We start from the raw sequence: 15,937 nt of genomic DNA, 5'->3' as shown, positions 1-15,937 counted from the left end.
ATTCTATGCACGCGATACGGTTTAGCTAACCGATGGAAGGAAAAGGTAAGAAATGCAAAAATGATGTATACTTTATTATAACACGAAACGGAAAAGAAATTTTAAGTTTATTCAAAAAAAAATGGGCATTTCAGTTTTGCGCAGCGGAAATACATCAAAATGGTTGTATACATAATAAGAGGGGAAAGCAGATTTTTTTTTCTTTCTTTTAAGAATAATGTAAAAAGGTACATTACTTTGTAACACGGTATGTACATTTTCATACACTTCTAAACATCTATATGTGCGTCATTTGCACATCAAATTAATGATCTAATATACATGAGCCAATCTTCATCCACCGAATATTCATTTATCGCATGAATATCTATATATTTGGGATCTTGAGAATTGCTTTTTTCATTCGTTCTTTCTGATAATATACCTGTTGGTTTATCTAAAGTAAAATCTAAAAAGGAATTTAATTCATTGTAGTCTTTAATAAAATCTTCATCATTTTTTTTATTTTCTTTTATCGCTTGTACATTTTCCTCGCCCACATGGTTTACTTCTTTTACCTTATCATTTATCGATTGGCGTTCTGACTCAAGTAATATTTCCTCTTTTTCTTTATTCAGTTTTGCCAATTCGTAACTCGCCTTAGCATGTAGTAGGAAATCCTCTAAATATTTGTTCATTTCATTTATTTCTTTTACTATATTATAAAAATTAATTTTTATCGTATGACTAACTAAACTTTTCTTCTTTTTAATATATATAGCAGTGTTATGAAATTTATTATAAAGCTGATAAATTACTGACATTTCAAATTTTAACAGATTTATACAATTTTGAAACCACTCATATATGTTTCTACTTTGTTTTACATCCTCTGAAGACTTATGCTTTTTATTTTTTAAAATATTCTTATATATAAAACTTGCGCAATCATAAATCGTTGTATTTAACTTTTGAAAGGAAGCCAATAGCTTGTTTATGTTATTTGGCTTCAAGCACATTATTGTCCTCTTAATTTCGTTGCCCCTAATATGAGCACTATCATCGTTACCATAGCCATTATCATAAAAATTATCATAAACATTATCAATATCGTTACAATTATCGCGCCCACCTTCAATGCTCCTCTCTGTACAATTCATATCCAATTTGCGCTTATGTATTATCTTAACGTGGTACGTGTTGTTACCCTTAATTATGCGGCCAAAATTTGAGAAGACAGGACTATTGTTCTCATGCTTATAAGTCCCACATAAATTATTGTCCTCTCTTTCTTTATCGTAACTTTGAACAATAACTTTACTTGAATGAGTAATGCACTCATATTTATTTTTTTCATATACCATTTCTTTTTCGTCGCGATTTACACATCTGTCACTCTTATCAACCATATCAGCTATATTAGCCACATCAGCCCTATGAGAAGCTGAATTGTCTATGTACATATGTTTGTCCTTTTCGTGCATTTTTATCTCCGTGTTATTTGTTCCCTCTTCCTCCTTCAGATCTTTTCCACATTCCTTCATCTTTTGACTTCTTACCTGATCAGTTGAGGAGCAGCACTTCCCTTCAACACTATGTCCCGTTTCTTTAGCATCCTCTTTGGAATAACTCAATGCGTCGTCTTTCACATACAAGTAAGTTTGTCCATTGTGCACGTAGCGATCACTGCAGTCGTAGTATTGATAATAGTGGTTGTGATGAGGGGGAAGTGCACACCTTATAATATTCTTTTCCCCTACTGTAATAGGTTTACCCCATTTTCCGCATTTTTCAGACTTATCAGCATTACAGAACGTTTGAACATTATCGAATATTTGAGCATTGCCAAATCTTTCAACGCGAGCAACGTTTTGAAGAGTCAGTTCCTGTGTATGTGCATACCACACTAGTTCAGAACTTCTATCATATGTCCATCCAGTGCAACATCCTTCCTTCTGCTTATCCCCTCCCTGCTGATCAAACCTCACAATGGACGTCTGATTATCCGATGGGGGTGAAATAAAATCAAAGTTTTCATCTTCATCCAGTAGAGAAATAAAAAAAAATTTACATGCAGATATTGTGTTATTCAAAACGATTTTATTTAATTTTAGATTTATAAGTTCCTCTAGGAGAAGGTTATTAAGTCTTGTACAGAGCAGTCTACTTATTTTAATCTTAAAGTGGTAATTTTTGTTTGTATATATACTATTCAGTCTTGCAATTTTGGAAATAAAAGAGCCTAAATAATTCTTACTAATTAAACTTAAGTACACTTTTAAGGTATCAAAAAAGATGATTTCAAATGCTGGTAACTTACATAACGAAGCGTAAAATTTATATCCATTGTTTATTAGTTCCATCTTTTTCTTTAAACAATTGTTTTCATTTATAGAAAATTCTTTCTTGTGATTATGACTATGCAATGGGTTAATTAACTTAACCATGTAACAATTAATCAGATAGTAATCATCTACATGTATGTATTTTTTTTTTTCTAAAAATTTTTCTATCAATAAATTTATATAAAAATTTATCATCAAGGAATAATTTGAATTCTTTCTCAACATATTTAACAGAATTATAATTGATATAATGGATAATTCAATACTGTCCTCGTTCTCCTTATCCATGCTACCACCACAACTATTACTAATGCTACTACTATTTGTGATAAAATTTTTACTTATATTTTTCAGTATGCTTTTATTTATATATATTTTATTATCTCTCTTTATTTCCTCCTTTGGCAGTAGCTTCAATTTGATTGCTTCCCTTTTGGTCATTACCAGGCTCCCGAACGGCACGAACGGCTTGTAAATAATTTTTTCCTCTTTCCGTTTAGTCTTCCCATTTGCATTTCCACCCCCATTATCATTCCCTTTTTTATGAACATAATCATCACTTCGTACCTCTCTAACATCTATGCCGCCTCCTTTCCTATCGACCGTGCGTGTCTTATGGCCCTTCTTTCCTTGTGGGTATTTACCCACACCATCTTTTCTATCTCCTTTTTCTTTTCCTTTTTTGTCTAAATTGCCGTAATAACTGCTACTCCTTCCGCGCGTTTTTTCCCCACGTCCATCATGGTAATTCTTCATCGACAATGAGTTGTAATCACCTCTATGTTTGTTTTTTTCCCCTAGATTTGTTTTGTAGCGGTTATTCTTCAACTCATGCTCTACGTTTTGGCGTACAAGCTGCCTTCTCCCCCCTTGTTTTATATTATTATGCCCACTCTCGAGGTAGTCTTCTTCATTCTCATTCTCATCCTCATTCTCATTTTCATCCTCATCCTCATCTTCATCCTGTTCTTTCCCCTCCTCTTGTTCATCCACATCCTCTTCGTCTTCATCTCCTTCCTCTCTGTCCTCTTGTTCATCCACATCCTCCTCTGATTCTTCCCCCACCTCCACTTCCCACAACGAGAACTTTGCATCCTCCACAAAGTGATAGTTGAAGAGATAATTTTCCGCATAATTTTTGTACATGTTATAGGACTTTTTTTGAAAATGTTTGGTACTATTTCTTCTCTGTCTCTTCCTTCCCCTTTCATGCGCACAGTACGTGTTAACCAAAAAATCATCATCAATAATAATAATTTCGCTAGTTAATTTATTTACATGAACAGTACATAAAAAAAGACACATCAAACGAAAACATAATAATCGAAATAATCTTTGAATAAAAAAAAAAAAAAACTTTTTTTTAAAAGAAAAAAAGTTATTAACACATGTTAAGTACTTAATTATTAATACGACTAAGAGACTTCTATATATGTACAATTTGTAATCATAATATTCATGAAGTAGGAAAAAGTCTGTTTTTATTTCTTTGTACAGCAATTTTACAATTAAATTTAAATATTTTCTCTCTTCCATCCGCCTTTTAATGCTAATTGGTTCGTTCAGAACATAAGTCGTAGCGGTCGTAGCGGTCGTAGCGGTCGTAGCGGTCGTAGCGGTCGTAGCGGTCGTAGCGGTCGTAGCGGTCGTAGCGGTCGTAGCGGTCGTAGCGGTCGTAGCGGTCGTAGCGGTCGTAGCGGTCGTAGCGGTCGTAGCGGTCGTAGCAGTCGCAGCAGTCGTAGCACCCGCAGCAGTCGTAGCAGTAGTGTTAGTATTACCATTCCGGTCCTCCCTACTATCGTTAGGAAGAGGGTCAACCCCCGCCCCATAGCTACTATAATGTGTTTTAAAAAATTTTTTTTTATCATCATTATCGTTATAATAACAGTTGGGCAGTAGCCGCATACTACATAAACAGTTTTTAAAAAAAGAATGCATCGCTCTTGCTTTGTCATAATTTTTTATCTCAGTTTCATGCACTTTTAAAAATTCATCTTTTTTGTCTAAGTCCACTAATATGTGTAAATTAACAGGGAATGTTTCATTTTTTACATCAAAAGTTTTTTTCTTAACATCGTCATTAATAATTATGAACGCGTTCAAGAGCTTAACCAGTGATAAAAAAATTAAGGGATATATATCAATGATAATATTTGTATATTTATTTCTCCTTCTTCTTATCCCATTAATGTCTTTTTTCTTTTTATTGTTATATTCAATATTGTTCTTATTCCACTTTATAATGCTACTCATTATTTCTAAATATCGTTCATACATTTTCATCTTCTCATTATTAGAATTTTTATTGTTCATTACTTTACATCCTAATTTATCTTTGAAAATATTGCCGTTCAATTTTGAGTAAAAACTGCCTACTGGTGTACTGTATCTTCTCTTCTTTTCGTATAAAATATTTAATATATGATATGCTGTTTCTTCCTTAAAAAAATAAAAATTCTCTATTACATTTTCGTCATTTATTAACACGTTCTCTATACCTTTTTTTCCTATATCAGTATTCTTTTGTTCCTCCCAACTGTTAGAAAGTAATTTACTATTTTTTTCTCTTTCAAAATGTACATTAATAAGCCCGTTACACGGAATCAAGTTGTACTTGTTTATCACATTCTTAAACTCATCCTTCCTAATGCCAATAGGTTTTACTAAAAAAGTTTTATCCATGCAGGAGATCTTCTCCTCTGTGTCATTCACGCACATTTTGCTGTTCGTACATCTACTCAAAGTTGAAGCAACACCTACATCTAACGGGTTGTACATTTCTTCTGCAAATTTATTTAAATGACTAGGATATTCATTCAATGTGCTTTTATTACCCTTTCTCACTTCATTGAAGTGAGTCTCTTTGTCCTCCACATCACTTACATGGGTATTTCCCCTTTCCGCAGTCATTTTTATAAACTTTTCAGCGATAAGGTAATACCCACCATTAATATAATCCTCATTATAGTATTTCTTTACCTTCTCATAGTCATCCCTCTTATGGACTAACCTATCTGCTATACTAAAACGACGACTACCACTTCCATCCTTAAGCGAATTACCATTATTTTTAGTGCTAACTATTCCTTTGCTCATATCCCTCAAGAATTTTGAAGTGTCAACCTCTTTCTTCATTTCATTCGTAATGCCCCTTTTTCTCTTCAAGGAGTAGGAAAATTTAGTAAAGTGCATAAAATACATACGAAAATTTTTAAAAATGAGGCAAAAAAAAATTACGTAAGTTAAAAACATGCACGAGCAAGGTTTTATGTGCAGCCGCTGGTTGAAATAGTCCTTCCCGTCTTTCCACTTCGTGTGTGTCTTCTCCCGCGTCTTCCCCTGCTTCTTCCACACCTTCCTCCGCCGCTTACCCCCCTTTGAACACTTACAAAAGTAGAACGAGTATATATATGCTAAGTTTACTTCTACCGCCTGCACGTCGATGTTCAAGGAGCCAAACGCTTCTCTACTTTTCAAGAAATAATTGATAAAATAGACATTTTGCAAGTAGCTTCTTCCTTTGTCATTTGTGACTAGTATCCTAGTTATTATACAGCGTAATTCGTTATCCTTTGTATAAATTTTGCTAAGAAATTGTGTACGTTGCTCCTTTTTTATTTTACTAATAAAGAATAAAAACAATAAATCAAATATAATTTTAAGTAGTACACTACTTTTAAATAATTTTAAGCATGTGCATAATATTAAAAATGTGTTTTCTACAAAATTCGTATATATAAAATAATTTTTTTTTCTATTCCTTTTTTTAAAATTAAAATATTCTAATTTGTTTCTTCTAAGAGCTAGGTTAAAATGTTCATCATTATATGAATAATTAACTAGTTCACTTTTAAATCCCAAATCTTCCTTGTCTATTTTAAATGTTATCAATTTCTTCTTAACATCAGTAGTTACATCACACGATATGTAATTTGCTTTGCTGTCTTTATTAAAACGGCTATTCCTAAGGCTAGTACATAACACATCCTCTTTACATTCTATATTCAAATAGTCATTATGTCCATTTTGTTTACTAATTATATCTTTATTTATGTCTTGCATCTTGTTTATTCTGCTTTCTTCATTCGACCGTTCCTTCAGTGCATTTAATGTATCAAATTTTTGTCTCTTATCCATTTTATCTATTTTTGAACCTATCATTTTCTCGTCATTTCCTTTCTCTGATTTGAGCTCTTTATCAACAGCATTATTCATTTCGGCACTTCTCCAATTTGTTTCGCCAATTTCTCCACCAGTTCCTTCCCCCTTTCCTCCATTTCCTCCTACGATAACCACCTCTTTCCTTGAGCTTCTCTTTCGGCAACTGATTCCCCCTCGTTCCATTGAGAGCCAATAATTGCAAGACCCTTCAGAAAAAAATTCATCTAAGTTATGTATTTTCTTTAAATTCACAATGGTAAAAATATTGCGTAACCAAATGTTTTTATAACGTTTCAACATGTTAAGAGTGGTATGCTTCATGTATTTGAAAATTATATCCGTATAATCTTTCAAATGAGAAAGCAACAATTTATACACATTCTTCAAAGATTCGTTCTTAAAATATGAAGACACAAGTTGGTTAAACGAAAAGGACATATATTCCATCAATAGACCAATGAATAAATAAATAAAAGAATAATTCTTGCTTGCATAATCGTTAAATGGAATGTTAATCTTACAACTAGGGTTACACATTCTGCTGGAAGGTTTTTCCTCCACTACTCTATTTTGCATCTTTTCCTCTATTTTATCGTCATCTATTTTCTCGACTTCTATTTTTTCCCCTTCTATTTTTCCCCCTTCTATTTTTTCCCCTTCTATTTTTTCCCCTTCTATTTTTTCCCCTTCTATTTTTTCCCCTTCTATTTTTTCGACTTCAATTTTTTCGACTTCAATTTTTTCGACTTCTATTCTTTCCACTTCCTTTTTCCGTACCTTTTTTTCTACCATTTTCTCTACCTTTCCCTCTCTTTTTTTCCTCCCCCTTCTTCCGCTTCCACCTGACTTGTTCATAATTTTCCTCGCATTATGTAAGCAACGAATAATCTTTTTATACAGATACCTGCTTTTAATCTTCATCCTGTGAAAATTATATGTTAACTTAAATTTTATAATATTTTCAAAAATGTGTTTCAAAATATTGATATAAATGGAATAATTATTGTTTGACATGTACAGTATATACAACAAGATTAAATCTTGTCTTGTTGATATGCTGTTCATGTTAATAATTTCAGAGTCTGCATTTTGCTCTCCATTTTGTGTGCACATATTATTTCCTGTACTTGTTAAGAAGTTTTCCTTTTTAGTTAACCCTCCTTTATTCCGGATTACTCGCTTACTCAATGTATACTCACTATTACGACTTCGTCTTCGGCACCTAACCGTTTCGTTGTTCTCATTAAAAGCATGATTCAAAGGTAAATCACCCGAACTATTCTGTAAACCATGATGGTACAGGAAAGCATTCGAAGCGTCTGCTCTTCCATCTTGATCTGTTTTAGTAAAATCGTTATCTTTTATTTTGTATCCAATTTGTCTTAGATATTTCTTACATGTAGAAACTATTTTTTTGTGCCTTTTGGAAAAACATATAATTTTAGAAAAAAGGGAAATATAAAGAGAACAAATGTAGTCATAATTTAAGCCTATATATAAAGACCTTCCCGTATTTTTTTGAAGTATAACATTAATAATAAAAAGGATAGAATAATTTAAAAATTTTTTATTTGTTAAAAATCCTGTCATAAAATTTATTAAAAGGTTTATATCTTCTATATAAGACACATTTTTTAATTTTATTTTATATATATATAATATAAACCAATTAAAAATAAATATATTTATTCTGAATATAAAATAATCATGTAAAATAAATATCTTACTCATGAAATAAAACAAATTTCTTATCTCAATGTCGTTACATTTTCTATTTAATGTCCATAAACAAGGAGATAATTTCTTCATCGTGTTATACAAATACACTTTATTGAAATCTAAATATTTGGATCTCTTATAAAATAAATAAGACAACATTATTATATATTCATACACATTTACTTTCTTTTTAACGAAGTATATTTTTAAATAATTTAAAAATAAATCTCTTTTTATGTAATTTAGATCCTTCAACGTTGTGTAAATATACCTGTTCTCTTTGATAATGCACGAGTTGTTTTCCCCTAACATGCCTCCAGGCTTGTAGCACTTTACATTGTTTACGAGAATTTCGGAAAAATTGTTAACGTTTACTCTTACGTCGGAATCTTGGGTTACTTGGACATCCTGTACTACCTGGACATCTTGTACTACCTGGACATCCTGTACTACCTGGACATCCTGTACTACCTGGACATCTTGTACTACTTGGGTTTCCTGGGATTCATTGACTTCTTGCAGTTCTTCCACGTCTACTCCTTCTCCTTTTTCATTATCGTTCGGGGGACTCACGACTCCTCCGTTATTGCTGCAAATGGCAAATTGGCATTTATGAAAGGCATTTCTTTTTTTATAAAAATAATTATTCGATATAATTTTATTTCCCCAGCTATTGTTTTTTCCGCTTTCCTTATCATTTTTAACTCCGTTACGGGTGGGAAAGTCGCAATCGTTCGTGTTCTTATTTTTGCGGGGGCTATCAAGACATACCCTGTTTTTATCACTTCTAATTCTACTGTTATCACTACAACTACCGTTAATGATGCTGATACTACGTGTACTGCTTTTACCACGATCTTCTCCCTTTCTTATACCAGTACGTTTACTACTGCTACTACTACTACTACTACTACTTCTGTTATTTCTACCATTAGGCTCCACTTTGCCAGTGTTATCATTTATATAACTATTATGCAAATCGTTACTACTCTCATCATTACTTGAACTCTCTGTTCGGGTTATTTCATCAGAAGAACAATCCAACAAGTACTCCGAGCTCTCATCAGATTCACACCTTATTGAAGCTTCATCATAACCTGAATTGCTTGTACTAGTTGACTCACTACTTGATTCCTCTGAAGACAAACTTTCATCTGTTATGTTATTTCGGTCCACTTGTTTTTTCTTTTCCTCAAAAATTTCATCAACTTTTTCAAAATTTTCACTACATTTTTCTTTTCTTTCGCGTCCTCCATTACCTTCTACTATTGTTTTATTAATATCTTGTATTTTGACTTTATTTGTTTTTCCTTTTTTATATAACTCTTCCTCTTTGGTCTTATTCTGAACTGATGATGTTTCAGTTGTGCCCTTTCCACAATATCTTTTGCGTCCTTCCTTTTCATCATTCTCTGCATCGTGCAAAATTTCGGCTTCTTCCTTTGTTGTTTCTGACTCCCCAGAATCGTCCAACTCCTCCGATGCGTCTAATCCCCCTGATGCGTCTAATCCCCCTGATGCGTCTAATCTCCCTGATGCGTCTAATCTCCCTGATGCGTCTAATCTCCCTGATGCGTCTAATCTCCCTGATGCGTCTAATCTCCCTGATGCTTCTAACTCCTCAGACTCCTCTGATTCGTCCGTATATTCCTCCCCGATAATTAAACACTTTTCACTCTTCTTTTCATTACAGCGGTTAGAATCTCCCCCCTCATGATCCTTTCTTGAATCCATGATTCTATGCAATACATCACTTCCGTTAATCAATCCACTTTCATAATTCCATTTACTCAATAAAACTTTTTCTTCCTTCTCACAGCCATCAGGTGAGTTACTTTCCTGTTCAGTATTATTGCGAATTTCTATCTTTACGCGATTTTTAATTCTTCCATTTTCTTCTTTCTCTTCACTACAATTAGTTTCATTTTTATTTTGCTCTTCACTCCATATATATTTGTTTTCCACACCATCTCCTTTGTCTTTGTCAGTTCCTTTGTCTTTGTCAGTTCCTTTGTCTTTGTCAGTTCCTTTGTCTTTGTCGTTTCCTTTGTCTTTGTCAGCTCCTTTGTCTTTGTCAGTTCCTTTGTCTTTGCCTTTTCCTTTGTCTTTGCCTTTTCCTTTGCTATTCTGCCTTAATTTGTTCTTCTTTTCTCCATCCGCTTTCATTTTAATCACTTGCTCAGTTGTATCACCATCATCATGGGAACTATTGCCACCGCAGTGGTCGCTAAGGTCATCTCCATAGATGTTGTTTTCGTTACCACTACCACTTCCGCTATCCATACTGCTACCACTACTACTACTACTACCACCTCCACTAGCTTCATCGGCATATCCCTTTTCCCTATCCAAAAACCACAAACTGCACATGTTAGACGGATGCTTACAGTTCCTTCGATTTTCCTCATACTTATTCTTATCTTTAGCCTTACTAGAAGAAAAATTATCTCTCTTTTTATCAAAACCTTCTGAACTACCGAAGCTGAAGTTCTCATTACGGATGCCATCCTCCTCCTTTTCCTTATCACTCTCACTATCACTGCTGTTGCCACTAAGGTTTTCACTATTGTTGTCAATGTTGTAACTATCCTTGTCAGTAGCCTTACAGCTTACGCTACACTGATCATCACTTGGGCTTCCACTTCTACCATTATTACTATATATGTCATCGTTTTTGTTCTCTTCTCCCTCCTCATTATGAGAATATCTATTCCATTTTTCATTTAGAAAATCGATAACAGTTGGTCTTTTTCTTTTCCCTTGTACAGGAACACTTAGCGTTTCTCTTTTCCTCTTCCTCTCTGAGTATCTATTGCTATGTCTATTGCTGTGCCTATTGCTGTATCTAATGCTGTGCCTATTGCTGTGTCTATTGCTGTGCCTATTGCTATTCCTACTGCTGTTCCTACTGCCGTTCCTACTGCTGTTCCTACTGCTATTCCTACTGCTGTTCCTACTGCTATTCCTACTGCTGTTCCTTTTCCTTTTCACTTTTTCGTTTAAAGCGTTTGTAAAGAAGGACAATGAGGATGATGAAGACTTTGATGAACATACCGATGACGCGAATGACGAAGAGGTGCGCAAGGAGGAAACCTTAACAGATGCACATGAAGATGATACTGTACATGCACTAGATGAATTACCTGGAGAATCAGTACATCTCCGCCTGCTCTTCTTACAACTTATATTTGTGTATTCCTCTCTTTCTATCTTGTATTTCTTTTTCTTTTTTTTTTTTTTATGATTTTTTTTCATTTTATCATTGTTATAAGTGGATGATGCATTACTACTAATGGAAGTCGAATTGTATCTCTTTTTAATTCCACTTTTATTGCTTAAATTTGTGGATACTCTGTTAAAATTTTTACCTTTACTAAAGCTTCTTAACCTTTTATGTTCATATGTCACACCCTTATACTGTGTGTATAAATCTTCACTTGGCTTTCTCATTAGAGTATTATTTTCATTTACATTAGAACAGTTATTATTATGGGAAAAATTATTTCTCAGTTTCATCTTATCTTCAACATTAGCATCATAGTTTAAGCTTTCATTAAAAGAATAAAATGATTTTCTATTTCTCGAATGCTTCTTATTCTTATCTATGGGGTTTAAGTAGTATTCATACATGTATTCTTTTTTATAATGATTAATTGGAATGTTGTTCATGCTTGGTACAGTTGTATTTTTACTTTCATTACAACTCTCATTTCTCAATTTGCTATTATATATCGTATGACTACTTAACATTCCGCTAAAATTGTTCATATGTGTTGTATGCTGTAAATTTTTTGCAATTTTTTCTTGGAATACATTGTTACACAGTAGTTGTTCATTATTTATAGTTAAGTAGTTGTTCGAATTTTTGTTATTTAAAACATTACTTGGTTCTAGGCTTTCTCTATACATAGCATTCTTGTTTTCAAATAGAGGAGCTATAGTTGTATTTCCATCAGAGTAAGAATTAATTAAATTCTGGTTTATGCTTTCTCTTCTTGTGTTATTTATTTTGGTACAGTTTAATAGTGGCAAGTCCGTGCTCACATGGGGTGCTTCCCTATAAGGTGCAGTCAAACGGGGTGCTTCCCTATAAACTGTATTTACATTTGCGTTTGTCATGTTGAAACTTACATTCGGAGGGGGGATATTCAGCATGTCCTTGTTAACATTACCACTTGGCACGTTGAGGTTAATACTGGACGTATTGCCAACCAAGTTGGTCGATGGGTTTATCATGCCATTATTTATACTGTTCGCTAGATTAGCATGGGGGGAAGTGATTATCCTGTCCCTCGTGCTATTTGGCGTAGGCATAATTAAGTTTTCATTTGGTATGTTGCTACTTCCGTTGTTACATCTGACATTGCTGTTACTGCTAATGTTACTAACATTGTTAACACTGCTTATATTGCCAACTGTGCCCACATTCGTAACTCCGCTTACACTGCCGGTACTGTTACCGTTATGCATATTGCTTAACACACACACATTTAAATCAGGGTGATATAATAAAGCATTACAATTTTGCGGATTTTTCAATGCATTAAATTTTAAATAGTTGAGATTGGTACAACGCAAGTTTAAATTACTACAGTCAGAATCTTTATTTCTATTTTCTAAAAGATGCTGAATGGAATTGTTTACATTTTCATTAATACGTTCACTTAAAATGGCGTTATTCGTATGTCCCTCCCTTTTGTTACTACTTTCGTTCAAAAGGGGAAATAAATTGTCGTTTGAATTTCCATTAAAAGTGCCATATAAATTGTCGCCCAAATTGTCATTCAAATTATTATTTAAATTGCGCGTTAAATTATTACTTAAATTTCCAGTCAAATTTCCAATCAAATTGCTGTTCAAATTTTGGGCAATGTTTTGATTAAAACTTTGGCTAAAATTCTGACGCAAATGGCCATTTACATTTTGACTCGAATTATTGCTCATATTTTGATTTGAAATATTACCCACATTTTGATTTGAAATATTGCTCATATTTTGACCTGAAATATTGTTCATATTTTGACCTGAAATATTGTTCATATTTTGACCTGAAATATTGTTCATATTTTGACCTGAAATATTGTTCATATTTTGACTTGAATTATTGCTCATATTTTGACTTGAAATATTTCCGACATTTTGACTTGAAATATTTCCGACATTTTGACTCAAATTATTACTCAAAATTTCGCATAAATTATAGCTTAAATTATCATTCGCGTTATATATTATGTTAGCATTTTTTTTACTATCATTTGTAGTAGTGAACTTTGCTATTCTGTTGTTTACGTTTGCGTTGACTTGGGAACCCACACATTGATGTAAAGAGCAAGCATTATTGTTTGCGTAATACAATACATTTTCATTGTTGTTGTCAATACCGCTAATATTTCCAATACCACTAATATTTCCAATACTGCTAATATTTCCAATACCGCTAATATTTCCAATACCGCTAATATTTCCAATACCACTAATATTGCCAATACTGCTAATACTGTCAATACTGCTAATACTATCAATACCATTGATGGAAGGAGCAGGAGGGAAGTTGTAGCCTAGGAATGGCACAGAGGCCTTAGGAAGAGCATTTTTTTTACCATGTATATTTTTTATGTTATCATCAAAACTACTGAGTTGAGTAGAGGGTATCCTGAAGCAAGTACATTGTACACATAAATTCTTGTCATTACTTTGACTGAGACTATTTGACGTGTATCCCTCAAGAGAACACTTGGTTCTATTTAAATTGTTTTCATCATTAGTGTTTCTTTTCTGATATATGAACATGTCAGTATTTTGGGCATTAAGCTTATAGTTTGATATGCAACCGTCTCCTGATGAAAAGTAAAGGAAATACACACATTTGTGTTTTATTGAATATATGTTTGGTAGTAATTGTTTCCTATATATTTTTTTTTTTTTTTTTTTTTTTCTGCTCCCACATGTGTACTACTGCTGCTGTTAAAGTAATGTTGTTTATATTATTATTTTCTAATATTGTAATAGAACAATTACTACTATGTTTAGCATTATTAGCACGTGCATCATTACCGACTGATGAAGAGTAGAAATTGCCCACAGGGGTCGTGTAATATCTACCAGCGCTTCCATCATATGCTAACTCATTACATAAATTGTCATTACGAAAGTAACGTTGTTTAAGTCCATTATTTATATTGTTATGGTAGTTACCAATATTACTATTCATGATTAATATATGAAGCGGATTAGCTAATCAGGGGGCTGGTAACTGACATTAGGTCTCACCAGAAGGAAAGAAGTGCACACAAATATATTCCCATATATACACATACATGTATGTGCACTTATATGCGTATATATACGTACATGTAAATATACCCATACATGTATATTTATGTATGTACACAAAATTGAGAAGAATAAGAAAAATTATCATAAAATGTAGTATTGATAAAGCTTTATGTTGACAAAGAAAGCAATATCACCCTGTTCAACTGTAACTTATATTTTTTTATCCTATTTTAAGGTTTTCTTATTATTACATTATAACACCCTTGCTATATACATATATAATAAGGTGCACGGAAGAACGCGCAGTCTTTCTACCCTTTAGACATACATGACTATTAAGTTTTATATGTATACATACATGCATACGTGTATATATTTACATATATATATATATATATATGCGTGCGTTATTTCCCGCTTCTGCTTGTTTTAAGCATCTATATAGCATTAAAGGACAAAATGTTATGTTACGCCCCCTATTTTTTACACTATTACTTTGTACCGCGTCTTTGACGTTTTAGAATGTCATACATACGTATGCATTTATATGTATACACATGTATATATACGTATGTTTACATATATATATGTGCACATTTATTAGTATGGGCTTGTATGTATACCAGTATTTTCTACTTTTTATTTAACGGCCTCTTTTAAGATAATTTACTTAAAAATAGAGGAATTTATATCAATATAAAAAAAAAAAAAAAAAAAAAAATCGAGATTTAAGTTGATAAAAATGTGGGGTACTGATTTGTCTTGAAGTGCAAAACGGACATAGGGATCCATGAATATTGTTCCCTTTTTTTTTTTTTTTTTTTTTCTCCTTAAATTGATATTTCTCCTAATTCTCCTTCTAATTATTATGTTGTTTTCCTATTTTTATTTATTTATTTTTTTTACTTATTTTATTATTTTCTTTTTTTTTTTAATTAAAAAGAAAGTAATTTGTTAATATATGATAACGGTACAGTCACTTGGGAAGGAGAAAAATGAAAATTTCTAAAAAAATTTTAAACGTCTTTTTGTATAATCTAAATATATGTATATCTACTGAGCGTAAAAAAGGTAACACACTCTCGAATGCATACACTTGATTTTTATCATTATAAGGTACATGTATCTTTTTTTATTTCTCCAAATACACGCTCCTCCCTTGGCATTATTTGTAAAGGGGGCTACACATATATATACACCACTGCCGGAACAGACATAAGTATAAACGCAAGTTTTGATACACGCAAAAACGAGAAAGAGCATATAATTCCTTATACTAAAAACGCAGGGAATTAAAATACTCATAGAGGTTTACTTCACAATTCAATTAGTAAAATTTTTCATTTATACACAAACGTGTGTAGTTCATTTTGTTATATTTGTATAGTGTTCATCGTACCTGTTCAGGACGCACTCCAGGGAACAACGTTAGTACATATAAATATATATATATATAT

General features: G+C 32.6%; 1 protein-coding gene across 1 annotated transcript; it reads right to left on the bottom strand.

Annotated features, from left to right (window-relative positions):
• Positions 1–299: 299 nt before the first annotated feature.
• On the bottom strand, positions 300–14,415 carry PmUG01_08051100 (conserved Plasmodium protein, unknown function; the record flags this gene model as incomplete). Its single annotated transcript, XM_029004687.1, has 2 exons — positions 300–14,041; positions 14,259–14,415. 2 exons carry the CDS (start codon positions 14,413–14,415, stop codon positions 300–302), a joined length of 13,899 nt encoding a protein of 4,632 aa, XP_028861352.1.
• Positions 14,416–15,937: the final 1,522 nt, after the last annotated feature.

This window comes from Plasmodium malariae (assembly GCF_900090045.1).
Source record: "Plasmodium malariae genome assembly, chromosome: 8".
Taxonomy (NCBI): Eukaryota; Apicomplexa; class Aconoidasida; order Haemosporida; family Plasmodiidae; genus Plasmodium; species Plasmodium malariae.
This window is presented reverse-complemented; position numbering and strand designations above follow the sequence as displayed.